Source organism: Cinclus cinclus, chromosome 6 (assembly GCF_963662255.1).
Source record: "Cinclus cinclus chromosome 6, bCinCin1.1, whole genome shotgun sequence".
Taxonomy (NCBI): domain Eukaryota; kingdom Metazoa; phylum Chordata; class Aves; order Passeriformes; family Cinclidae; genus Cinclus; species Cinclus cinclus.
The window spans coordinates 23,561,939-23,589,476 of NC_085051.1; the positions used below are offsets into that span (position 1 = coordinate 23,561,939).

General features: G+C 44.2%; 2 protein-coding genes across 2 annotated transcripts; both read right to left on the reverse strand.

Moving 5' to 3' along the window:
* Positions 1–144: 144 nt before the first annotated feature.
* LOC134045679 (transmembrane protein 178B-like) lies at positions 145–10,184 on the reverse strand. The gene is made up of 4 exons (XM_062495561.1): positions 9,803–10,184; positions 2,945–3,058; positions 1,531–1,668; positions 145–389 (listed from the first exon to the last, which is right to left on the reverse strand). Exons 1-4 carry the CDS (start codon positions 10,182–10,184, stop codon positions 145–147), a joined length of 879 nt encoding a protein of 292 aa, XP_062351545.1.
* A 4,930-nt stretch (positions 10,185–15,114) lies between these two features.
* Positions 15,115–27,136, reverse strand: SLC39A13 (solute carrier family 39 member 13). Its single transcript, XM_062495162.1, has 9 exons — positions 26,868–27,136; positions 26,293–26,406; positions 24,532–24,650; positions 23,184–23,327; positions 17,791–17,880; positions 17,207–17,257; positions 16,870–17,002; positions 16,637–16,736; positions 15,115–15,190 (listed from the first exon to the last, which is right to left on the reverse strand). The coding sequence occupies exons 1-9, from the start codon at positions 27,133–27,135 to the stop codon at positions 15,115–15,117; spliced, it is 1,095 nt and encodes a 364-aa protein (XP_062351146.1). The 5' UTR covers position 27,136.
* Positions 27,137–27,538: the final 402 nt, after the last annotated feature.

Genomic DNA, 27,538 nt, shown 5'->3' on the forward strand with positions numbered 1-27,538 from the left:
TGGAGGCTGTAGCAGCGTCCCATGGGCTGGCATTTCAACAGCTCTGGCACTGCTCTCCACACGCTGACATGCCACCTCTTCCTGGTGTTAACCCACAGCTCTGCCCAGGCTGCGCTTTCCAGAGTCTCCTCACTCCCTCTAGGGTCACACAGCCCCATTTTCTTGTCTGGGTTTTTGTACGGATGCCCGGGAGGTGTTGAGTGATGGGGCCAATGTGCAGAGGAACCCAGCCAGCAGGGTGAGGCCCAAGCCCCCCCAGGCACAGAACATGGACCAGCCATAGCCATGACTGATGTCCTCCGGCAGCCCATAGACGTAGCGAGGATAGCGGGATAACTCAAAATTGATCCCAGCTACGCATGTGCAGAGTGAGATGATACAGCAAGTACCTGCAGGAGAAAAGCAAGAGGGTTCTACACTGCCTTCACACAGGTTAATTATGCTCTGGTTTTTTTTTCCCCTCAGTATTTGCAAAATCATTAATTTTCAATATCAAGAATTACCCTTGGGGTTTTATCTGCAGTCCTACCAGCCCCTCTCCTTATAATGCACAGAAAAAAAAAAAGGAGGGAAATACATAGGACTGAAGGGCACTGCTTCACAGATAACCAGTATTAACTTAGCACCTTTCATTGCAATTTTGAACTCGGTCATAGTTCATCATGCTTTGATTCTCCTGAGACTATTTCCAGTGTCTAATGTAATTAGGTTCCAGACAGTACTTGGGCAGTTTCTCCTGTGAAAGGTAATTAGCTCACTGAATCCCAGGGCTGCAAAGTGCAGCACTCTTTTTTTCTTTTCACTAGGAATACCCACACTTCTGCCAGCTGTACCCTGGGCCCAAAAAGCATGCCTAGGTTTTTGTCATCTGCTGCACATTCACTGAACACCTGTACAGAGGAGAAAAAAGCCTAAGAAGACACAAGGCACTATAGTATGTCTAATACACACTAGTACACTAGATTCCAGGTCTGTACTGCCCATTTTCAAGTTGAAAAAATCAAAGTTCAGAAAAACCTTTGGTCATACAGAAAGTCGGCTCTCACGCAGGACAAACAGATATAACGCCTCTGGGCAAGCACTGAGCTGACACCCTTACGACTGGGCTAGTGTTCTCCCAGGCTTGGCTGGTTTGGACTTTGCCATTACATGAAAATTTAAGCACCTCTCAGTACCAGAAAGGTGCTCTACATTAACTTAAGTTTGTTTGTTATGATTCCTAGGGAAAACTGGGCTGAGCTGTATTACAGGAGCCACAGGCTGCACCCTTGGAGCAAGCCAGAGGACTGTGCTCATCGTGCACATGGTCCCTTGTGGCTACACACCAGCTCTAGAGCAGAAGACTCATACACACACATTGGGGTCTACTGAGAAACAAGCATTCCCAGTGCTGGAAGTGGTAACTGCACTTTGCTGACAGCTTGCTGCACTAAGTAACTGTTTTGTGTGGTTGTTGTGGGCTGACATTACTTTTACAAGTCAGTAATACTGAATGAGGTGACTTGAGGAGCAGAAGTGAAAGGCTCTCACCTCCCATAAGGAAGAGCAGCCCAGCCACGTACTGCATGAGCTCCTGCTGTTTGCAGCAGCCCAGCACACCAATGATCCACCCAAACAGGATGATGGAGACTGCCATGCCAATGAAGCCAGCTGTCATCCTCCGCAGATCTGAAGGAAAAGGAGAAAAGCAAGACAAAAGACATGAAGATGGCAGTACCTAGAGAGAACAGCCAAGGCAGAGTCCAGACAGACGTGGATTTACTGGTTCTAAAGTTTATACTTCAACCATGGGTTTCTCCTCTTGTAGCTTCTTTGAGGCAGATAGTTTACCGATTACACTGGAACTCAGGGAATCCATCTAAAATGTCTCCATTGTGCTGGGCACTGTGCAACTGGAGAGCATTTCTGTCCTGATCCAGAGAAGTACCAGCCAAATACTCCCCAGCATGGGACAGAAGGGGTTCATCACAAACTCAAGTTAGTACTACAAGGTGGGGTTTTTTTTTATTTTTTGTTTGCTTTTTTTGGTTTGGTGTGGTATCTTTCTTTGGGATAGAGTTTGTTGGGGGAGAACATTTTCTGCTGAAAACTGAAACAAAAGAAGCAAGAGGGGACACTGGAGAAGGATTAGCACATGGGGAAGCACATAGTGTGAGCTGAAAAGAGGAATAGTGGGAGGACAGAAGCAGACAGCAGATCAATACAGTATTATGGGAACAAGTCCAGTAACAAGTTCTCAAAAAAAGCTTGGGTACCAGTGACATGAACAGCACTTTCTTATCCATAGTAAAATTGCTGCTCTTGTCTCCTCCTAGTTCAGTCTCCAGGTGACCTAGGCTTTCCTTGGCACTGACTCTCACATGACAGGGGCTATGTTAAATTACGTGAGCAATAGAACAAAAAAACAGAGAGAAGCAGGAGCAGAAAAAAACTGATTAAATCATTCTCAGTCACAGGATACAGGTCAATTATCTGTGTGGGAAAGACTTGGAATTGAGGCAGCTTGTGGGCCAGGTGCTGGTGCACAGATAAACTGAGATCTTCCCTGAAAGAACTGGTCACCAGGGGGTTGCATCACTGGTGTGTACACAGAAAATTGCAACAGGATCTATACAGTGATGCAGCACCTTTGCTGTACACCAGCTAGGAACTGTCTGTGCCCAGACCCAAAATACAATTACACCTTGCAATTCACAACACGACTGTATTCCTGAATTCTCAGCTTTAAGCCCCTCCAGATCTCATGTCCCCTTCCAATCACACAGCTGGCTGCTCATACTTCCTCTAATATACTTCCTCTCATACCTCCTTCCACTAATCAATCTGTATCTATGCTTAGAGCCCAGTGCCATGCTTAGATGAGGTGATTCTGAGCCCTCAGCTGACATTGCATTATGGCATTTAGTGATCCAAACATTCTTGTGCCCCGCTCCGGGCTACTTACGGAGCGCGTGCCACTCATCCTGCCGGATGGTGTTGGTGATGTTGATAGGTAAGTTGCGAGGCAGAGAGCTGGAGGTGTAGTGGTACTTCACAGCAGTGCAGCGCTGAATAACTCCTGTAAAGAGACGTCAGTGTGAACAGCATGAAACCCCTCTGCCTTGCACTTGCTGCTGGACCAGCAGAGCTCACAGCAGAGGAAGCTTTAGTTCAGTAACAGAGAAAATGTAACCAAAAAAGAGCTGTTTACTTCAAAGACTTTGGGATTAGGAGAGGAGAGAATTTACAAAGAAACAGTGGCAAAGCAGATGCCAGGTGCTGGAAGCAACAGCTGAAGTTAAACAGTAACGACAGTCAGGGAAAACAGCTCTAAAAGCTTTCTAGAGGAACTGCTGTGATCTTTTTTGGGATGTCTAAAGACACAATACGGCTAAGTACCAACAGGACTACTTCATCTCTAAGAAGACCAAACTGAAACACTAAAATTTTTGAATGAATGCTGGAAAGTGAACTGCATAGGAGAATCTTTTGAATTCACTCCAATAGTCATTGGCTCTTTGCTTTACTTTCAATGAACAGTAGTAGCCAGGTAGGCTTGTTTCCATTATAGCTTAAAGAAAAGCGTACCCTAGATGTCAATGTGAACCTACCAACATGCTCTTCTTGAAAGGGATTTTTAATTTAGAAAATGCGGGAGAATAAAACATGGATGGTGGAGTAGAAGAGAGTAACCAAAAAGGTAAAAGAGCTAAATAGTACAGAAAGTTCCTCTTAAACAATAGCTACAGGGTAATTACCACTATTTGAATGTTGGAGCAGAAGAACCATTCACAAACAATCAACTGGCCAGTGAGCTCATTAGGCTGGTGAACAATCACTAGCAGGGAGCTGCAGATTCAGTAATCAGCTTTTCAAACGACACTAGAAAACCCAGAAGAACTGAGCTTTGTGTGGCTCCCACAGCAATGAGAAGCATGATTTTGTTCTCTAACAATGTTCACTGGGACTGTACTGACCTGTTTTCTGCAAGGACCTGCAAAGAGGAAGCCCCCATTTCACAAGATCAGAAGCTGCATAAGAGAGACCCAGGTAATTCCAGCCATCAGGCCAGGGAGGGAAAGGTGATCTGAGTTTCCTCCTATTTCAAGCACTCTCCCATTCTCAGCTGTGCTTCCCACCACCTCTTCCCTTGCTGTGGCTCCCTGCTGCTTCCCCAGCACCACAGAGCACTTCCAGCTGCACACCATACACAGAGGTGCTGCCCCTCACCTGCAGCCAGTGACCTCTCCCGCTGAGCAGTGCTCCCTCCTTGCACTTGTCCTTACCTCAGGACAAGGCTGCAAAGCCACCTGAGCCACCCATCAGCAAGACAGCTCATGTCAGAGGGTGCCAGTTCATTTGCAAAGGCTGCAGACATCTGAGTTAGGAACTTAGGCCATATACAGTACAACACAGTATCTATTCAAATTTCACCTGTAACTGCTGACTGAATTCAATTTCAGTGCGGACACAATTTGCATGTGTTGTTGAGAAATATGTATATAGAACAACCTAATGACATCAGATTTCATATTATAATGCATTGCATTCATTAAAAGTATGATCTGTGCACTTACATTTCCTGATCAGAAAAGTAGTACATATGAAACAGCATTTTATACAAGAGCAAGGATTACTATTGTTATAGCTCATTAAAGAAAAAGCAAAGACCAGAGACGTACATACCTTATGATCAAAGCTATGAACTTCTCAGCTAAGACACCACCAAGAAAAATACTTGCTCTTTATAATTCCAAGAGTTTAACATGTTAACTAAAACTAAAACCTCTCCACCTTCTCATACAAAACTCATTATTTAGAAAATTTTAGATATCAAGTCATTCTACCTCTGGTTTAAAAACTGTACTCCTAATCCTTTCTTCCCCAGAATTCAAAGTGCTAATTTTATATAGGTAGCACATACAGTTATATTAAAACAGCAAGTTTGCAAGAAAAAAAAAAAAAGCTCAGGAGTGCACAGATTTCAGGGCATTTGCTCAGTGCTGACCTCTGATCCATAGGCTTGGTAACAGCCTTTGACTACACCAGCACAAGCCGTGTTTCCAACAAGATTCCATTTTCCCAAGAGCACAGACTGGACCCACTCTGATGTGAGCCACTATAGACAAAACAAGGGAAGCATCACTCAGTCAATCTGTTAGAAAAGCTGAAATAGGCAGGCAAGATAGTCAGGGACTCAGGGTAGAAGTATGATCTCTCAGCTGAATACTTAAGCCACTTCCTCCCAGGAAATTTTAACACGCACCCAGGCTATCTTCAGTACCTCGATTTTGCAATTGCCATCACTAGTCTGTGTTTCCCATTTTTTCAGTGAATCTCTAGGTCTCACTTGCAGAGATGCCATGCACTCCAATAAATATGGCCAGGTCTGCAGGACTGCATTTAAAGTCATATAACATCTTGTTCTCTAAGTACTCAAGAAAAAAAAAAAAGTAAAAATCAAAATCAAGTTTGCAGTCCCAAGGTTACTATTAAGTAAAAAGTGTTTCAAAGTTCCAGTAAGTCCTTGAACCTGAGCCTTACATACCTGATATCGCAATCTACAAAATAGGGACAGCATGCTGCCCTCCATTTCAGAAACCTGCCAGCAAAGTGATTTCCCTTTTATTTAAAACACACTCAGACAAGCACCATAAGAAAGCCTGCCAAAATTAAAACCTCTGCCTTCAGGCAAGGGCTTGAATAGAACAGAGTCATGTGGTGAACAACAAGTGAGTGTTGTCTGTTTTGGCACACAAGTACATTGGGAACACAGGACAGAAGGAGGCAGGTGCACAAGTCATTAGCCTATCATAAAGCATACATCCAAGCAAAAGGGTAGATGGACATCCCAGCATTTCTAAGGACTTTAAAAGAACACTGTGAGAGTCATACTGCATGTACAATTTTCTTGATTGAAAAATAAACATGAACTGCAATGAACTGCATCCAGCAGTGTCACACTGACACTTTCATGGCCCAGCTACATTTCTGTGCCTTCTCACAGCCATCATTGTTTCTAACACCTTGTCCTCAACATGTTTTTTTTTCACCCCTCAGGACCCAACTGCAGACAGGTTCCCCTTGGAACTCACACATCCTTTGGAAGAATACATGTGAGTGTCTCTGGACAAGTCCTTTCTCCGGATTGAACATGAAGAATGCTTGCTAGACTAGCCAGATACCCAGGCAGAGCACAAGCCCCTTGTTCCTAAATTGCCAGAAACACAGAAACACCAACCCTGCTCTGTTACATTCAGTCTATAATCCTGGGCTTAGCACATCCTGACTTTCAGTTTAGTTTTTGTCTCCAACTTTGACACATGCGGGTTTTTTTTACATGATGTGCCAGAGGTTTATGAAGAAATGGAGGGGTTCATTTTCAAATCTGCTATGTGGCCCAGTATCAGAGCAGTTTGATTCTCACACAGCGGGGAGAGACCCCCTCCTGCCCATGAGCAGCCATGGCCAGTTAACAACTAAATACCATGTGAGTCTGGCCCTCCTCTCTCTCATGCCCCAGCACCAAGTGACCATTGAAGCTTCCTGGCATTTTCCTACATTTCTGCCCAGGATTCTGAGGAGCACCACAGCCATGCTTTCACTCTGTCCACATTGTCACCAAGGGCCACCAGATCAAATAAATCAACTTTTCTTTAAAATACCACAAGAACCCTTACAGATCACATTGACATATCATACTCACCAAGGGCCATGACGAAACAGATCAAGTTTATTAAACCTGCCACTATAACAGATCCTCTACAGACCTCACAGGCAATCCCGTAACTCTTCCAACTTATCACCAGTCAGAAAGAATGGGAAGTACAGACACCAGGACCGAGCAGTTTTCTCTCAAGGGCCTCACTACGGTCCCAAACTGTTGTGTTCCTCTGCTTAAGCATCCAGTGGTTCTCCTCACTTTCTCAGCTACATTATGGTAGCAAGAAGTCTTTTCAGTATATATGAAATGTACCAGTCCCACCCCAGAGACTTTTCAGAGCATGCCTGAAAAGCAATAAAATCCCTCGTTTATCAACAATGATAAACCTTTTAATTTTTAATTCCTTCAGTGTAGGGATGTTAAAGTGCACGTTGTTCAATGAGCCCATCAAGTTATCCTGTTAGAATGGATCTTTCCCAATTCATCATTTTCTTCTGTCACCATTTTGTAAGCAACAGTTTTTTACTCTGCTAATAGGTAGAGAAGACCCCTAAACAAAATATAATAAATCCCTGCAGGACCTTACTAGTTAAGAACAGTCCATGCAGATGTTTTTTGTTGTAGCATCAGTTATTGAATGTGGAACCCACATAGCACAGGCTCTGCATGACATGTAGTGTTCATGTTCTTGCACTCAGAGAGCCTCTCATACATGTACAGAGATCCTCTTAGTTTCCCCACCAAATGGTTCTATTCTTTGGCTTCTGTCTCTTACTGATTGCTATCTCCATTTTCCCCATGTGGCTTTTAAATTATTTCTTCTTTTGCCTTTTAATTGTATTTTTAAAATGAAACTCTGTATTTTTTCACAGTTCCAAAATAGTGATTTTGCATTTTAAGAAAAATCTCACATATCATTCCCATCTTACATTTAAACATTTCCCACCTCTCAGTTTTGCAGTACATCTTCTGACTCGTTTTCTCTTTTTAAATATATGAAGTGAATATATTTTGCTTTTTAAAATATCCTAGATATATAAATGGATGCTTGTATATGCATCATTAGCTACAATGCACAAGTATGCAAGTTTCCATGAAACTGCTTTGTATTAATAGCAGTAGATAAATACAGGACTAGAAACCCATGGAATTATCTGTATGGGTAAGTCTATTTATGGACTTATTCAGAATTCAGGAGAGATGCAGAAAGGAAAGAAATCTTACTCCAGAGAGACTATTAAAAATGGAGACTATAAACCCAAACCAAAATTACCATAGAACTGTGAGAAAAAATAAAATTTACTCCTCTGTCACTAAAAGACCATAAAAATATCTAGATTAAGAAATACTAGGAATAAAGAAAGGCATCACACATCACCAAAGAGCCAGCTAAAAACTTAATGCAAATTGAGGAGGAAGTAGGACTTTCAGCAGTGCACAGTAGTGATCTTCAAGTCACACCAGGGGAAAAAAATACCTGCTTTTCCTTTTCAGAAGCTCCAGATCTGGTATCATGCTTGAGAGAACAGCTCAGATGCAGCCACACCTGACCATCAGTCGGAAAAGGCTGCTTAATCACAGTTGTCAGAGAAAAGACAGACACAGTGGGAATGAGGAAAGGCTGCTAGTAAAGCAGGTCAGGAGAAGGGATAAGAGAGTCGTGTCTATTTAAAGATCTGAGTCTACAAGAACTATTATTAATAATTTCCCTCTATAAGATGACATATAAATCTTTACAGTAGCAACTGCAGACCAAATAGGCAAAGAATATAAGGGGAGCATGGCTTTTTGTAGGGAAAGGCAGGGTCTTTTATCAGAACAGCTGGGGGGGGGGGGGGGGGGGAAGGAAATAAAGTAGACAGAAAACATTTTGGATTTAGAGTCTTTCCAGTTTTACACACCAAACAGTGAGGAAGACTATTCACCACACTGTAATGTAGAATGAAGACCCTAGCCTCTCTATGTGACTTGTTAAAGTGTTGAGAAAATACCTCAGAAAGAGAAGTATTGAGGACCAAACTAGTATTCTTCCTACCCCTTCCCCCCATCTTAGCCAATCTCAGAGGGAGCTGAAAGCATTTTGCTTGATGTGAAGCAAAAAAAACAGATAAATATTTTACAGCCACAATTAATAGAAAGAAATTAATGAGTTCCCTTTAAGTGAAAGGAGTTCAGCATGGAAATAAAAATGAAATTGCATAAAATGGATCCTAGGAGAATAAATAAAGAAGCTAAGCATACAGCACTAGAGTTTTGAGAAGTAAGAGTCACTGCTGTGCATTGGAAAGAAGGGACAAAGACGAGCTGAGATTCACAGTGGCAGTCTATCCAGCTTCTGCTGTGCAGGACTGGCGTCACAGTTGGAAGCCAAGCTGAAGAACTGCTCTCGCTTTCTTAAGATAGCATTTCCATTTTGTGCCTCAATGGAAGCACTTTTTCCAACTCCTACTCCCTCTGTGCTAATATGTACCTGCTGGAACACGAAGTCCTGTTATTTATCATTAACCATACATAACCCGTAGACTTCATGGGTCAGCCCGCTACGTTGCCAGTACCGTCAAATGCAGGACTTCTCTTTGTACTTCATGGCCTGCTTGGCTTTGTACCATGTGCCACAATAGTAGAAGATCCATAGCTTTCTATCCTGTCACCCCGGGGACCCTGAGTGACATCTGCCACCAATAAAGCCTGGCAATCTACTGCAGCAATGAGAACTCCCTCATGCTAGAATGGGAACAACAGGTCCCTTTCACCTCGCTGCAAAAATCACATTGCTATAAACAACACCGCACGCTCCTCAGTACTCAATTAGAATAAAGTGCTGGGGTTGGGAGGCCGCCCACCGACAGCCAGGCCGTGCACCGGGCCCCCGAAGGGGCTCTCTGAGGACGCGGTCCCACCCAGCACTGCAGCATTTTTAGCACAGAGGGAGGCGCACAAGACCCCGGGATGGGGTCAGGGCCGCGCTCGCCGCTTCCCGCACGCCAGAGACACGGGGAGCCAGGGGTCCGTGGGGGTCCATCCGCGCCCGCCCGCCGGCCCGATCTCGCCCCGGCAGCGGCAGCCGCCGCCCCGCCCGCAGCCCCGTCGGGGCCGCGCCGCCACCGCGCTCAGCACCACGGACAGCGGCGGAGCCGCCGCCGCCCATCGCCCCCGCACCTTTCCGGATGAGCTCCTCGCTGTCCGGCTCGTAGCCCGCGCGGTGGCAGCGCCTCCAGAGCCCCGAGACGGTGGAGTTGAAGCGGCGGCCGCAGTGCGAGTCCAGCGCGGCGGAAGCGGCGGCGGCCGGCGCGGGGGCCGGGGGGCGCCCGGGCAGGAGCGCCCGCGGGGGTCGGGCGCGGAGCGGCAGGTGCGAGCTGGGCGCCGACATGGAGCCGGGCGGGTCGCTGCGCTTGTGGCCGAAGCCGCGGCAGCGCTCGCGGTGCCGCCGCGCGTCTGTCTCGTACCAGGAGTCGGTGCCGATGGCCACGGCCAGGAGGGCGAGGGCGGCGGCGGCCAGGAGCAGCCCGGTACCGCTCAGCGCCTGAGCCGCGGCCGCCATCTTACCGCGCCGGGGGCGGCAGGGGCGGGCGCTTCCCTGCAGCCCGGCTGGGGCCGCCGCCCGCGGCACCGCCCCCGGAAGGGACACGGGGCCCTCCCTCGCCCCCCGCGCCGGGCTCGGCCCCTACCGCGGCATCCCCGGGAACGGCCTCAGCGCCGTCCCCGAACCGCGCTCGCCGCGGCGCCCGGCTCCTGCTCTGCGGGCCGAGGGCCCCTCCCCTGGCCGAGGGCGGGGGTGGCCGCGGGCAGCTACCGGGGATGGATGACCGGAGGAAGGGGTGAGCGGACCCTCCGAGCCTTTCCGCAGCCTCCTCGGGCCTGTCCCGGCCCGGTGGCGTGCCCAGGGCAGAAGAGCAGAGAGCAGCCCTGCTCAGGCCGCGGGAGCCAGCAGTTTTTCAAATATACACGAAATACAAACACCACCCGCAACATCATTTGTTGGCATGTGGATTATGACTTCTCCTCCACCCTTCATTATCAGTTAATGGAAAATAAGGCCTGAAAAAGCTGAAAAATGTCCATCTATTTTATACAATGAGAAGCAGATTAAATCCAATCCATTAGTTAATGCAGCATTTTATAGGGGCACAAAATCCCTTCTGATCCCGCTTGTTGTATAGGATTTGTTCCTCCAGCTGCAGCACTATCAGTCAGTCCCCAAAGCCAGTTATTAGGGCATTGCCTCATCAATTCTGACCTCCAGATAAAATGACCTAGTGATATGCTATGCCTAAACTACTAATTTAATGTCTAATTTTGAAATCCTTAGCTTTTGGGTGTTTTTGTTAGAAGTATTGTTAATTGGTTCCCAGGAGGAAATGCTCAACTGTAGGAGATTCTGATCGTTTCCTCCTGCCACCACCTCCCCCTTGTCACTTCTTGGTCTCTTGGCCACACTGAGCACAACTTAAATACCCTCCCCAGCACTTCTCCCAGCAACAGTGTCCAGAACAGAGTACTGCTTATCTCCCCTGAGCACCTTGCCTGGTGGAAACATGCAGCAGCCACAGCTAAAGCTTGTTCTAACCACATTTCTGCATGATCCTCTTCCGCAGTTTGCACTGGACAGATGGGATTACCATCCATGCAGCTGCACACTAGTGCCTTCAAGGCAGACAAACTAAAAGGGCTGCTGTCAAAAGAATTTTCTTACACATACCAGCTAAATTAAGTCTTCCACAGCAAGAATGAGAAATAATTTTCAAATACAATCACTGCTCTAGCCAACATGGAAAAATCCTTCAATTGTAATAGCTCTTTCCCAGAAAGATCCAAGTATTCACATTTCCTAAGTCTGTAATCCTATTATGTCACCCTACTCTCCACATGAGCTCCTCAGGTTACAGTTTCAGAAGACAGGGGCTTCAACAGTACCAACATCTTAGAAAGTTCCTATGAAAGAAACTCATAATTGTTCTCCTTTCTGTGCTTACTGCAATTGTGCCAGAGCCATTCTTCCCTGAGCCTGTGAAACAGCTGATTAATTAATGATAATTTTAATTACTTTTGAGAAAAAAGGGATGAGGGGGAGAGGGTCATCACGCAGGCCTAAGGGCAGGACTACCAGCACAGCCCAAGAGTGCAGTGTGGTAAATCCAGGGACAGAGATTCCAAAATGTAGATTACTGGCAAAATCCACAGACTGTGACATCATGACTTGATCACCCACCTCCCTTCACCTTCTTCCAGCTTTTGGGTTATGGTTTTCCTTCTTTTTACAGAAGACTTTGGGTAAGAATAGATATAAATGCACCATTTATAGCTGAAAATCTTCCAAATGAAAGGGTGGTATAAGACATTTTCTGGACCCATGTTTTTGAAGGGTAGAGAATTTCCTTTCAGTCTTTTCTTGGCAATTGGAACACACAACCTTTGATGAGTGCACCTTTGTCCTACATGTCCTACTGAAACCAGACAGGCCTTGAGGTTGCTTGATTTAAAAAAATAACTGATTACAGTCAAGTATGATTCCAAAACTCTCTGAACAGTAAAGTTACCATACAAGCCTTCCCCTGAAAGAGGAGAAACTCACTTGGTGATGCTTTTCCAGTTAACCAGAGCAGCAGTCAAGAATTATGATTCTACCACACTGCTCCTGGACAACAGTTCCATGGCAGCAGAAAGAAGAAACTGGAATACAACTTTTTCTTTCAACTATGGAAGTCTGGGGAAAGTCTGACAGCAGCCCAGAGTCCAGATTAATCTAGACTAACCCAGAGATATGCAATCTGTAATTTAAATGAAATCTGAATTGATTTTTTAAATCAAAGGAAAGTAGGAACTTCAAATAAAGCCCAAACCAACCAAACAAAATAACCCAATAACACAAACCGACATGGAAAACCATTTATTTCATCTCTATTGTCTCCATGCAGAGCAGACCAATACAGATGAAGGGGGAAAATGCATAAGAGCAGCTGAAAAAATAAAGCTAGAAAATGTAATTCTCTCTGCATTTCCAAAAGTGACAAATGTGGTGGAGTGATGCTCCATTTCCTCCCAAGGCTTTAAATCCTCAGCCTAGGCTGACACAGTAGAAATCTATCGAACCCCTCCCTACCTCCCTCCCACAAGCCCCACGCTACCTCCTACCAGGGTATCTTCCCAAGAACCACAGACTAGCCATGCCTGTGATAGCAGCCAAGAAAAACAGCTCAGAAATTCTTTCTTCAGTGTCATCCACTTCACATTCCTGAACACTGAGTATGAAATCCTGACTCTGGTTTTCAGTCTTGGCAAGGCTCAGTGCTGATGCAACAACGCCAACTCATGGGCACTCACCTGGCAATGCCTCAACTTAAATGCCAGCCTTATTTTGGGAAAGACATCTTGAGAAACAGCAGGCACAACTTTCTGTGCAAGCCTGCTTCCTCCAGAGCCCTGTTACATGGTCTGCTTAGCTGCAGTCCCTGGGCAGGAGGAACCCCCAAAACTAGAACCAGAGGGCTGGCATACTCCCCCAGTCCCTGCAGGCTAACGGGATTAATCATCCTTCCAGGAAAGTAGGAAGTGGATGCTACCTTCAGACCTCATGACAACTGAATGATGGAGAGAGTAGTTGGCACAGGAAAGTAATTTTGTAAAGATGAATAAACAATTGCACTAAGCCTCCCTCCTTGTTGCAGTGAAACTAGTTACTGATTTAAGTCCAGGGAAAGGAAAGCTGAAAAAATTTCAGACAGCAGTTCCTGGGCAGACAGAACTGCAAGCATGAGCTCTCCAGCACTCACTGAAAAGTAGGACAGGAGCTGTCATAAAAAAGAACTGTGTCAACAGTTCAGGAATCTCTTAGGGAAGTAATGCCTCTGCTGTGGGCAGCATAACCTGGCCCTCTCAAGGCATAGGCCCTCTTGGTAAGGCCCTGGGCAGACTGGAGAGCTGTACTGCTTCACAAAAGCTGTTAAAAGACTGAGCTAAGTTGGTGTAAATCACTCTGTGGCACCTGTTTTGTGTTCAGTGACTCCACTAGTTCAACTGTTTTTAATCAAATTCAAGGAAAGCAAAGTTAAATTCTGCAGAAGGGATGATCTAGTAATTGTGCACGTCTGTGGCAATAGAACATCCCTGTGGAATTGTGGCCTGGTCAGCCCTGTGAGCTGGGATGGAAGAAAACACTAGAAATTTTATTTACTTTTATTGGTCTCAAATTGCCAAAAATTTTATCCCAAGCATCACATAACAGAAAACTCCTCTTAAAGCATACTTACTGTCACCCTTTCATATTCCTTTCTCACCTTACTTAAAAATATTTTCACCAGCAGTTTCAACTTTCCCATCTAAAAGCCGTCAGTATTATTTTATTCATACATCCTCAACAGATGAACTCCACTGTGAGGTAAGAACTCCAGAAATAGGCTACCATCTACATGCCCTTAAATAGTCTACACTGAACAGAGGAAGAACTAACCAGGCTGTAGTGTTCAAGCACCTCTGTATGACAATCTAGGGTTGCCATAGCATGCTGGGCAGCTCTAACATGCTACAGCTCAAGAAAGCTCTGAAACATGGTTTGGGTAGATAGTGCATGAATCAGGTCTCATGAGCAGGCTCAGAGGAGTGTTCAACTAATGGCTTTGAGGAGAGGGAGCTCAGTCACAAGAGCTACATGGCTTTTCCTCCAGATGTGAGTGAGCTGGTAGTTGGCAACCGAAGAAATATTTACTGATCATTTATCAGATAAACACTTGGGCTGTGCTGGCTACTGGTGTGGTTAGGGCTGAGGCAAGTAATCTCCAAGCTGAGCTATTTAATTGTAGTGACCTACCCTAAAGTGCCTTAAGATTTTGGCTCAATTTCAATGTAAACAAAATGGACCAAAAGAGCTGGACTGCTGAGGCCAATACTACCTTTAGGAACAAGTGGCGTCAATGAACAACTGGAGATCAAGTTGAAAAGGGTCTCTTCCCCTCTCTCTCATAGCACCATCAACTTCTCATGGGTAGGGGGTTCTGGTTAAAGCTGTTTATTGTTGCTTTGTCATGCCTGTTCTTCCTCCAGCCCTTAAAGTGGTAGGAAAAATCCTTTATCTTCATCAGCTACAAGAATCACCTCTGTTGTTTTCATGCAAGACCTTGGGAGGTGCAGTTCCATTGGAATGAACCAAATAAAACATTCACTCATAGTGGAGCAGTTGTTCAGTTCATTTCTGCCCAGTGTATCTTTTGCTCCTTAAAAACCAACCAACCAACAAAAAAAAGAAACCAACCAAAAATAAAGAACCAGAAGCCTTCGTGTGGATATTAGCAGAACAGGGATAGGAGAGCCAGGGAATGAAGTCTTGCACAGCCAGACCTCTCTCTCACCTGCTTCTCATACTAGCAGCCAGATCTGCGCACACACACGTAGGAAGTAACATTAGTGTTCCTTATTGCTGTGTAAAGCTCAGAGTCACTGTGGTGGCTCTGGGAGGCATCATGAGGTCTGCGCAGAGGTCACTCAGTTGTGAGCGCAAGTAGCACCATGACTGTAATGCCCATACACAGGAGCAGAATTTGCTGCAGGGAATTCCTGGGAAAGAAACAGCACAATTAGGAGGAGCCATAGACCAATCCCCATAGGCAGCTGCAAAGAGTTCTCCAATGATCTGTTCTTTGCCCTCTCAAATCTACCATGTGGAGAACACAATAGCTGTACAAAGTCACTAACAGATGAGAATACCTTCCCAGCACCCCAAGCAAAGAAGTTGTCTATAAACTGGCATGGACTTGTTCCACTCATCTGCAAGGCCCAACTCCAGGCTCCCAAACCAACTTAAGCTGATTCAGTCATGCAGCTACTCAGATACATATTCATGTCCTTTCACTCATGAGGAAAACAGCACTTATGCAGCATGTGCACAGACACTTTAGGGACTTCATCCAGCTAACAGCCACAGTTACAGAAAAAAAAAAAACAAAACAATAAATTTGGCCATTCTTTTAGCACTGTCTCAGGTTTTTGTTGGATTGAAGTGACTGTGTGCCTCCCACTTGTGTATATTCTGCCAGCAACCTCTGCCAACCCAAATTAACATTTCTCCACAAAAAGTTCCTACCTCCTCAGATAGAACTGTGGAGCAGGTTTTTTGAGCACTGTTTCAGTCAAAATTAACTAGGTGAACCAAGGCATCTTATTTAAACTACTAAAGTTACTTGTCTAATTACAACTAAAATAGGAGGGAACATTGAGGGGCAGCTCTGCCAGCAGATATGAGAGGGCCTTTACTGTGGAACAACTGGATTTGGACCTGCTACAGTCTTAATTAGACTGCAAGAAACTAAAATAATACAAGAGGGAAACCCAAATATTGGAATATATATGCCAGTGCAGAAGAGAGATGTCTGGGATGGAACACAATGACAGACTATGAAATGCTGAGTGATAAAGAGAAGAAAACTATTATTTTTCTACTCACACAGCAACACAGTGATACCAAACAAAAAAAAAATCAATAAGCAACAGTGTAAAAGCCAAATAATAAGAAACATCACTTAACACAGTACAGTCAAACTCTGCAAACTACTGCCAAAAGATGGTTGCAGAGGCCCAAATTACTGGATAGGGTCAGAAAGAGACAAGAGAAGCATGGAAGGATAGATTCACATGTGGTTATCAGACATACACATCTCTGTGGGGCCCTGGTTCAGACAGTTCCTACACCAGTATGTGCTGGAAGCTGAATGGACTGGGCAGTGGTGTCCTTACTGAACATGTTTCCCAGGAACTTGCTCTAGCTGTCCCTGTTGATACTGTGCCAGCACCATCTCTGGGACTCACCCAGGTGAAAGCTCTCATGTTACAGAGGGTATTTGTAGTCCCAGAAATGCAATAGATAGCACAGCAGTCAGTTTTGATTCCAGCCTTAGGATTTTGGAAGCTGGCATTCACATACTTCCAGAAGAGGCACAGGGAAGGGTTATATCCCTGCCCCCTGGCAGCACAAATTGCTACAGAAGAACAGGAGTGAGCACTTACCAAGGATTCTTTTCCTCCAGGAGATCAGGCACAACATTTACCAAGGCAATGTACAGAAATCCTCCAGAAGTGAAAGGGAGGATCCAGGCTACTGTTTCTCCTGCACAAATACAGAAAGCTTTGGTTATTACTGAGACAGAGACATAGGAGACAACACAGAAGGGAAATAAAATACACAATGATGACAAGCACTGCCTCCCCCACATTTCTACAGAGGTCCCAGGGAATCATACCTGCTCCTTTTGGTGACTGAGCACATATTGCAAAGCAGGCTCCAAGAATTCCCCCCAGAGCTGTGGAAAGCTGCATCTTGGCTGCACTCCAGCGGTCAAAGCCAGCTCGAAGTAAGATTGCAAAGTCTCCAACCTAAGGAAACCAGGGGCTGACAGTTAATAAACTTGAATACTAAATTCTCAGTCACAAAAGCCATTCACAACAAAGCTAGTGCTTCAAGACTGTTCCTGGTTTTCAGTGTTGTCAGACTCCCCAGAGGGCAGACCCAGACCCTCTCTTAGCAGATGAAGCACATTGTAATCCCCCTCACGATGGCAGGATACAAAGCCCTCTCACCTCGTGTGGGATTTCATGCAGGAGAATGGCCATTGTGGTTAGGAACCCAACCTACAGCAGAGAGAAAACAATTAGGAAACAATCCCAGTATTCTTGGATGAATCCCATCAGGTCCCATACACTTATACAGGGATCCAGCAGGAGCAGCAGATCCCACATGAGTGCTGGGTTTATCATTCCCACAGTCATGGTGCTCCAGCTCAGGGCAATGGGGACCCCATAGCCCATCATCAGTGCTGAAGACCTAAGCAAAAATGCAATAAACATCTCTGCCTTGTCTGTGTTCCAGTTTCAGAGGTGACCATCCTCATCATGTTATTTCTGGACTGCCTTTTGAATAGAAAAAAGTAGATGAGCTAATCCATCCCCTAATGCCAGTATAAATGACTAACATGTCCCAAATTCGAAGAAGCTCTGCATCAGAGGATCAGGATAGAGTTGGGTTTTACAGTAGTCTGTATTTTCTCAGAAAATTCCAGCAAATAGGAAGGAACTCCTTGCATTTTTTGGCTGTTTCGCATGTTGAATCACACTTGAGACAAGGCCTCTCCATTTCAGTACACAGCTGGGGACAGAAGCCTTACCTTTCTGCTAACCAGGAAGCTGGCTGCTACTGCCAGGCCATGTGTGAAGTTATCAATGGTGTTGGCCAGCAGATTGAGGTATCCACTAATCTGCAAAGAGAAGGAAGAGCCCCTGATAAAGGAAAAGATATAGGAAGATAAAAGAAAGAACACAACTTAGACATCGGTTATGCAGTCACAATCAGATGGGAAAGGACAGAGCACAATGCTTCTGCAGAAAATATTAAGCTGAAAATCTTAACCTACGTCCATGCTTCAGTACAAATTAAATGTAATTTTTGGTTTTAGAGTCAACTAAGTTTTAGGGTAGGCTAGTATTGTCTGAGATTAGAATAATTACTGTATGCAAATGACGAAGAGCTCTAGAAACAGAAAAAGAAAGGGAAAAGAAGAAAGCCAAAACACAAGAATATATTTAATTCTAGGTCGAACCAATTCTAGGTAATGTTGACTAATTTACACAGGTGACTGGCTTCAAATATGACTTGATCTTGTTTTCAAGTCATGTACTTTAATATCCAACTGTTAAATATCTCCTCTTCAAAAACTGGCAAGTACAATGCCACAGAACAAATGCTGCTGGAATTGCTTTCTATCACTAAATAAATCTTGAAACATTGTACCAAAAAAGTTCGTGCTTGTGGGCTTGCTTTCCCTTAACAAAGAATCAAAAGAGACTATAGTGATGACAGTCACCAAAAAACCACCTACTAGAAGGCTGGATAGCATGTATCAGCATTTGCATAAAAACACATTTCTGAAAATTATAAGAACAAAGCAGCTGCCTTCCTCACAAGTCCATCTCCACGTTAAAATTCCCTATCATTCTAACTAGGGTCATCTCCCGACAAAATCTGAGTATTTCATCTGAAGTAATTTATGAGGGTACCACCCCAGCTCTTTAGCTCACAGGTTTCTGGCATTTTTTCCATCATATTTAACAAAAACTACCGCATGTTGGTCCTGAGATGCAGTTCACTATATGGCATTTCAGTTTAAATTATTATCAAACCAGGTGTTAGCACTTATATCAGGCTGTCTCTGGACTGCAAGAACTCCAGATACAGGTCAGTATCCAGTGAGAGGAGAGACTGGAAACTGTGAAGTGTTAACCTCTTACTTCATCACAGCATCAGATGCCCAAGTTCAGCTGATCCACAAGTGCTGATGGACTTCATTACCTCTTTTTGGTTTTGTCCTCTTCCCTTTATCTATCAACTCTGCTTGGGGCAGTTCTTTCTGTCATTTGTATGCCACTGCTCAGGAGCCTTCTGTCAAATCTCTCTCTCCAAAGCACCACCTTTCTGCAGGGCACTTTTACTGCACTATCTTGGAGCACCTTTGTAGCCTCTAAATTTTTTAAAGTGCACTGATGATTAAATATGATAATTAAGAATTAGGCAAAGCCTAGCCCACTTTTAAGTAATAATCTAAGTAACATCTCCACAATGAATGCAAAAAGAAGATCCCTGCATGTTTTTTTATAAGAAAGGAAACCCAAACAGATGCATGCAGGCAGACCTAAAAATGCAACAGTTTTACTTCTCATTCTTCATATTCTCATTCCTAGACAGTCAAGTATGACTAAAACTCTCCTTTTCATGTTGTTTTTTTCATGTGACAGCATTTTCCCCATAGGATAATAATAATTATTCACAGAAGTTTTACACAAAAATGTTTTCCTGTACCATCGTATAGGGAAAAAATAGACTTCATGATTAAAACATTATGACTTTTTGTTGTCAGTGGCTTGGGCAAAAGCTGTCACTGAAAGAAGCAAAGCTTTGGAGTGCTCAGAAATAAATTGGGTTGATTTGACAGTTATGAGCCTCTGACATTTACATTCTGTGAATCCCTAATAGGATGTTCTCATTGCTCATAAAGAGCACAGCCAGATCATGTGTTTATGTTCATGCTTCAGAATTAATGCCACTGTGTAATAAAACATACTTCCACAAATCAACCAGGACCCCATGTGCGACAGGGAAAAAGAAAGAATAAGCAAGGCAAAAGTAGCAATCTTTTTACTTGCTGAGGGAATAAAGGCTGTAATGAGGGACAGTACTGATCTATGTTTGCAGGCAAAGGAAACCTCCCACCTGCTGTTTTCAAGCTAGGACAAATTCTAGCAGCAGCTAAAAAGCGTAAGTTCTAATGTATATGTGGATCGCAGCCAACTCACTACAACTTACTGATCTTTAAATCCTGAAGGGTGACTTTGTTCATTTAAATATCTTTCTCTTTTTGTTTGCTGAAAAAATAGGGGTTTCTGAGTGAATAGAAGAACAACAAAAACAAATCCATCGTGCCATGGACTCTTTACTTTGCAATTACCTACTCTGTTCACTCCCGGCAACACCACTTCCCTGCACCTGCTGCGCCCAGCACACATGGCATGACAGCCCTGTCCCCAAGAGGCCAGGCCAGCAAGACCCCCCTGCCCTGCGAGACCCCTCTACCCATCAAGACCTTCCCCTGCTCAGTGAGACCCCCCCCCTGCACTCCCCTTACCCAGCGAGCCCCCCCTGCCCAGCTGCAGCCAGGCGCATTTGCCGGGCAGCATGTGGCACCTGAGTTCCAACTGCGGCTTTCAACAGGGCATCCCTTTGCATTCCTCCTCTACTGTCACGCTGATTTTTATGGAACTTGCAGAAATCCAATCACCCTCAAGACTCCCATCCTCTCTTGAACTCAAGGGAAATTAATTATGGGTTCAAAAGTTATTGAAAATGAAGGGCAGAACAGATGGACAGACAGATGGAATGACTGCTTATGTTGTTGCCTAAGGAAACAGGCTAACAACGCAGGAGTATCTTGGTAGGTTTGATAATTTCCACCCTACCAGGAAGACTATTAAAATATTCAGATTATAAGATCAGAAGGTAGAAAGTTAAAATTATACCCATTAAGTCTTTAGTTTCTAATTCATGCATATCGACAACTGTCTGCAAAACTGAACAGATGTGTTAGGATTTTAAAGCTAGAAGGGCTCTCCAGGTTGTCTAAACCTTCCACATTCCAACTGAAAGAATTTAATTTAATTTGTGCACCAAGATCATTGTTTATCAAGCTATCATGTACTCTGTATGGAGCATCTTAAACCACAGTTTACAGCTTAAAAGTGACAAAAAATCTGCCATCTCTAAGGCAAGTTGGTCCATTGGCAAGTTACCGTCAGTTAGAGTTGTCTGCAAGTTCTAGTCTGCTACTGTTTGCTATAACTCTAACGATTCAAATTTAGTCATTCCTCTAACATGAGTGTTTGTATACTCTAAGTCACCCTTGATCTGTCATGACTACAGAGCTAAACTAAAGAAAGACACTTATCGTGTACTGCAAACTTATCACATTATTTCATCTCTTTCCAGGCTCCTTTACAAATTATCAGTAGTATTTTGGATATCTGGAATAGCACTACTGGAAGAAGTCAGAGAGCTATTTCACTACTGCTCTACAGAAAGAGGAACTCTCACCTCTCTTCTTATATATTATTTCCTACTCACCCATCCTGGCTGCAGCACCATGAGGGAAGAATGCATTCAGACAATTTCCTACTGCAATCCTCATATGTTTTTCCAAGGCATTGACTAATTAGACACTAGCCCTATCTTGTAAATATGATCTGCAGTCCTTCTTAATCCATTCCTTATAATTGCATGTATCAAAACCTGTTAAAAATTCAGCACTTTGGATGAAGTTACTCAGTTTAGCTGCTATCACTGACTTCATGCAGTCACAATGTGCCATTTATGTAACACAGTACCTGCAAATGTGAAGATATACTGTTTTTAAATAATGACTTAGAAAAATCATAACCCACCAGTGAACAGATTTGAGGGGGGCTGCATTAAACCAGTCCCTTTTGATAACATAGAATAACAGATTTTTAATACTAGCAAAGTCAATTAGAATGAGGGAGAAAGTTGTGTTTCATATGTATTTGTCATGACCTTTATTAAACAATTTTATGCACGAATAAGAGGCAGGACAAATGTCTGGTTGATAAGAATTTATCTTACATAAAGTCATATAAATTAGCATTAATTACATTATTATTTTTTATATTAGGACCACGCCTCGAGCAACTGTATCACCTATCAGTTTGCAATTGTGTTTCATTTGTACTTGAAATCAGTAGTCTATAGTTCCTTATATAAACCCTTCCAAAATTAGGGCATAATGTTTCATAACCCAGTAATACTGGTGTCTTCACTACTACCACCTCTAGAAACATCCATGTGGTACCTCACAGTTTGTGCAGTGTTATGGACAAATTACACGAATGTGACAGATGTCAAAAACACTCAGTGACCTCAGCATAACTTTCATGTTCTGTACAAAGAGCTATAAAGCTACGGCAAAACAGATTTAAAGTAGAAAGACTGAAGAGCCTCTGCCTGACCACATACCCAGCTTTGGGCTAGTTCATGCAAGCACACTTTCTGTCCACAGTTAATCTCATACAATCTTTCACATTTTTATGGGTGTTCAAATTCAGATTGCAGGTCCTCCTTCACCAAAGTGGTTGTTTACTCTCTCACTTGTAATGTTCACCCAGAAAAGGGTTTTCCACAGTACAAAGATAGTAACTGCACAGAAAGCAAAGCCAATGTAAAGGTTATCCACTTCCCAATGGTGCAGGACTCTTCCTCCTCCACCTCCAGTCCTATGAGCCTGCTGATCTCCCTTATGCCAGCACTACAGGCTGCCTGTCTGCATGCCAAGCTGATTCAAGAAGTTAAGTTAGGAGAGAAAAAGACCAGGGGGTGGGAGGTGGGTGTGTGGGTGTAGACAAGCAAATTCTTTGCCTGTTTAGCTCCCTGAATAGGCTCACTGTGAGGTCAGATGAGATCCAGTGCAAAGGAAGTCATGGGAAATATAGGTTTGGAAACAGAAGTGGACAAGAAGTTCTTTATAGCAGCAGGTAAACTGATAATCTGAGTGAACTTTTAAATTCTACACTGGGTAGCTTCAACACACTTCCTAAAGGTGTCAAAACACTTCCAAAAGGTGCCTTAAAAGGAAAAGTACAGCTCAGAATCAGTACAGTGCAGGCAGTAGAGAACAGAGAAATCATGGTGCAAAACATTAAGCAAACAAAACCGTATTGACTATAAAATATAGAGTAACATAACATGAATTCTGTATCTTGGTATCAGAATTCAGCTAAAACACACATCATCAGACTTATGCCTTTATAATATTGACTTTGCCTCTTCCACATAAGCTGCAGTGCAAATTTTCTCCAAGCCTGGTATTTCCTCTCTGCCATGACCAGGACACACTTTGAGCAAAATTAAGCACAACTCAGATGCTGAGTTCCCCACTCAAGCACAGTCTTCCCACAGACAATTCCTGACTAAAAGGTGAAGGTGAGTTTGTGGGTCCCTTACCTTGATTCTGTTGTTTTTTGGACCAGACTGGAAAGAGGAGCCATTACACTGAGCTTGTGCTCTTTGGGACTGACTGGACCCCTTGGGCAGGGGGCAACCACTTCCATTGGGAATCTTTCCAGATGGGACTTTGGAATCACAGTCCTAAATCAGGGGAAACAAATTGTCACTGATTCTTTTTTCAGTGATGAATGAGCATGAATTAGGATCAGAAATCCAACCTTCACCCTTAATCTTTTTGTCCTTACAATGTGACTCAGCAGCTTTGACACCCCAGTTTAATAACTGCCAGAAATGAGACAGAATCAGAGAGCATTGTGACATCTGCTCTGAAAGACAACAAGAGCTAAGACCTGCCAGTCCTCCAGAGAAACAGAAAGAGGAGGAATTGGAGTCACAACCCCTTGGCATGAGTCAGGTTCCACTGAGCCTGCCCCTCCTGTTAGAAGCTGCTGCCCCAAGAAATACAACTCCATCTGGTCAGGAGACAGGGGAAAGAGTCTTGCTCTCCTCAGTGCTACAGATTAACTAAGTCTACAGAATTATTCTATAGCTGGGATCATCATCTTCCAAACAACAAGATATTTGTCTAGGATTTCAGCCTCTCTCTAAATGAGAAGATGAAGTTTCTTTCAGGCATTAAAGTCTCACGCTGAGTCAAAGTTACCACCTAATTGCTCTTAAACAGTGCCTGACCTGCAGCTTCACCACTCAAAAGTCATGGCACAGAAAGGACTGAACAGTCTAAAGGAGCTGCAACGAGGAGTTGTGCAGATGTCTGAAGACTAGGTGCTCTCCTCTGTCTTGGAATTACATTCTGCCATCTCATCTACATCTCCCCTTTGCAGCTGGGTAACTCCTTTGAACTTAGGATTACCTAGCGGATCATAAACCCCTTCTACCACACAAATTCACCCAAACAAACATCTGATCCAGAACACAACCAAGAAGAAACATCTTCAAGAAGGCTGGCCTTTGTCCTGACTGAGGACTCAGAAAGAGAATGAGTCACAAAAGCTGTCACCCCTCTAAGCTTACCTGGGCAAAAGTCTCATTTGCAGAGTGCTCCAGGCTCCCAGTCCCTCACAAAATAGGAGCTCTCTTTTACACTTACCACATAAAGAACAAAACCAAACTAGAAGTGAGAAATCTCAGTCAAAACCACAAAACAAAAGCCTGAAGATGAAACTTACTCCTACACACCAGAGGCAAAAAACTCTCAAAGTGCAATGACAAGGTACTTGCAGATACAGGATAATTTCCTGATGCTGTCAGACAGGGTAGATTAAGTATTTAATACAGAGCTTCAAATGCAAGAGCACTCCCTCCCCTCAAGCCACTAACTTACCACACCAGGATACTCCTCCTCTTTCTCTAGGAAGATCTTCTCTAGCACCAGGAAGGTCAGGAAACCAATGATCACCCAGAGACCCAGGAGCTTCTGCTGCTGAAAGCTCTGCCCTTCTCCTGAAGGACAAAACAAAAACCTTCATGTCTCTATTAAGTACATACCTCTTCACGCAGTTCCAAGACAAAAAAATAAATGACAGTGGAAAAACTCCCTGAGAGGTAGGAGGAGTAAACACATCTCAAAACAGATTAGTTTAACTTGCTCATTCTTGATCTAACAGATATCACCATCTCATGACACTAAGAGTGAGAGCTACCATCCCTTTTTCTTCATCAGCTCAACCCAGAATATTTCCGGACAACACTGGGAATTTCCCTGAGCTCCAGAGGCAAGTGAATATTACATCAACAAAAATCCAGCAGCTGTACCTACTGAGCAGCAAGCCCTGACACCAAATCTGCCATTAGTGGAGTTACAAACTCACCTTCCCCTTTCTGCCACACCTCAGCAAGTTATTAGGCCCAAAGCTACAAACTTTCTTTTCAATTACAGCCAAGCTTGTGAGATAATTATCCATTCAGCTTCACTGCAGAAATGGAAATTGCATTGCAATGGAAGAACAGAATGTCTGTAACAGGACTTACAGGGGTCAAGGAAACCTTTATGCTTCAGGACAGTCTGGGAAAAGCAAACAAGCTTGAGCAGAAAGACAGAGTAATTTGGGAACCACAGTAGAAAGGGTGAAAAAAAGTACAGCAGGTTCTGCTGACAGTGCTATAGCTGTGAGGAAGAAGAGGACTAAAGCCCTGACAGATTTGAAGCCCCAGGACATGGGTGCAAGAAAGTCTGGGAAACTCAGGGCATCACCTTCCCTCTCTCACATTTTCAGCAGGAAAATGACTTCTTGGTTTCTCAACAGGTGGGATACAGCAACACTTGCCTTCTATGGTGTGGTATCAGTTTGCTGAATCAAAGATACAAACATTATAGGTTTCAGCAACCCTGGCTCTTTGAGGGATGAAGGAGCTACACCAGTACCACAAGGTCTATACCAATTCAATGTTTAGTTTGCTGGCAAACACAAGTTTCTGTCACCTTCATTTCCTTTTTCTTCCCCTGCCCCAGCCTCCAATCCTGATTATGGCTCTATAGACAATGTTCCATGATTTCTGATGGAGCAAAGACTGCAACACATGAGCTCCCACAAATCAAAGCATCCAACAGAGGAGCCCAGTTAGTGCCAAGGAAGAGGTTCTAAGAGTTAACACTGTTATAGGGACAGATTTGTAAAAAAAAAGTGTACCTGATCCCCACCTAAGATGGTGAACGTGTTCTTGTACCAGACTACGTACACATCCTTAACCTCCCATCAGGTTAAAGAAGCATTCCCTTTCCATACAGAAGGGACAAAGAAAAATCAACAGATTTACAGGCATCCAAGGCGCGATAGAAAAAGTCAGTAGACAAGAAAACCATTCCAAGTTACTAAACGTAAAGAAACCGTGGCCAACTGAGGAAGCCTCTAATTTCAAAGTCTTTGGAGGACTGCTGAGCACAAAGATGAAGTGTTACGTGTGGGGTTTTTTTTATTCTCACATCCTTCCCTAGGCATTTTCTTTTATATATTACCTGAAAAAGGATACCAGCCTAGACCAGTTTTTGAGTTGACCCAGTCTGGCTGGGCTTGGGCTTTCAAGGCAGAACAGACTCAAAACAGGCACAGCACAAGCTGCTTCCAGGCACATAAGGCTCTCATACCTGTTGTTGCACTGCATGTGTAGGCCCAGGCTTCAGGAAGGAGGTGGAGAAACACATTTCCCAGTAGTCCACCAATTGCAAAACTCAACAACTGCTTCAAACGGTGCGAACCAGCTAAAAAAATAAAAAAAAATTAAATTAAAAATGAAGAAACAAGAAGGAAAAAAACTGATCACTACTCAGCCAGGAACCAAAACATCTCCAGCTGAGATTTTGCACCAAGAAACCCAAATCAGAAGCATCTGCAAAGCAAGCTTTCAAAGGAGAGAACACAAACCAAATGGAGTGCAAGAAAAAGCCCTTGCACCACTTGGCTGGGACAGTAGCACAGTAGTGTGTGGGAACTTCCTGAACCAAGCAGGGTGAAAAACAGTACTCTTTGTACAAGCTTCATCCAGGGCTTACATTTGTCAAAGGACTTCCTTTCAATTTCACAGATATGGACTAAAGCACCAAAAACAGACTTTCTCTTTCAGAGAACAACATTTCTGCGACAAGGTCCTGTTCACCACTGCGCTGTCGTCACATCCCAGGACACTTGGCTTCAGAAAGGCCAGTGCAGCTGGCAGGCTTACCTTCTGACCGCAGCGCAGCTCCCGTCTCAAGGGGGATCACCAGCAAGGGGAAGACCCCACTGAGCCCCACCATGAAGGAACCGATGAGGGAGCAGATCCAAGCATCCAGCCGCTCGCTGCTGAACAGGTGTCCCCAGGACTCTGCCTCCTTATCACACAGAGAACCAGAACCAGCAGCAACATGACTCCTCGGGAGCTGCTGAGCTTCACAGGCCACGATCAGAAACAAGGAGAATGTCCCATCAAGCAGCAGTTTCTGTTTTGTCATTGCTAAGTGGTCTTAGCCAGGCTGCCCAATCTCTGAAAAGACAGGGGAAAGCAATTCTGAAAACATGTTAACCCTCTGTTCCACTATCCCAGAGGAAAAGCCTTGCCCACACCAAGCCCTCCCTTCAGTGCCTTAGCACGGTATGAATACCCATGAGGAGCACTTGAAACTCTTCTTGATTTCAACACTGCACTAAAGGACAAAGAGGCTGTTTATCAATGGGTGAATGAAATTGAGACACCTTGGGAAAGCATCAAGCTTTCACTATTTTCCTTCAGATGGGCTGGACAAGGACTCCAAGTACCCTTGTTCTTGCCCTTCAGTGTCCCAAGGCTTCAGCAAAAGGTATAGACCAGAGATGCTACCAGGTAACTCTTCTCTTTGCCATGGAACAGCACCCCTG

Coding starts and splice junctions, on each gene's coding strand:
- LOC134045679 (XM_062495561.1), bottom strand. CDS start 10,184: ATGGCGGCCGCGGCTCAGGCGCTGAGCGGTACCGGGCTGCTCCTGGCC. Junction 3,059..9,802: donor CGAGGAGCTCATCCGGAAAG/GTGCGGGGGCGA, acceptor GTCTCTTTACAG/GAGTTATTCAGCGCTGCACT. Junction 1,669..2,944: donor GGATGAGTGGCACGCGCTCC/GTAAGTAGCCCG, acceptor CTTTTCCTTCAG/ATCTGCGGAGGATGACAGCT.
- SLC39A13 (XM_062495162.1), bottom strand. CDS start 27,135: ATGACAAAACAGAAACTGCTGCTTGATGGGACATTCTCCTTGTTTCTG. Junction 24,651..26,292: donor CACATGCAGTGCAACAACAG/GTATGAGAGCCT, acceptor TTTGTCCTTCAG/GAGAAGGGCAGAGCTTTCAG. Junction 17,258..17,790: donor GCTTCCTGGTTAGCAGAAAG/GTAAGGCTTCTG, acceptor TCTCTGCTGTAG/GTTGGGTTCCTAACCACAAT.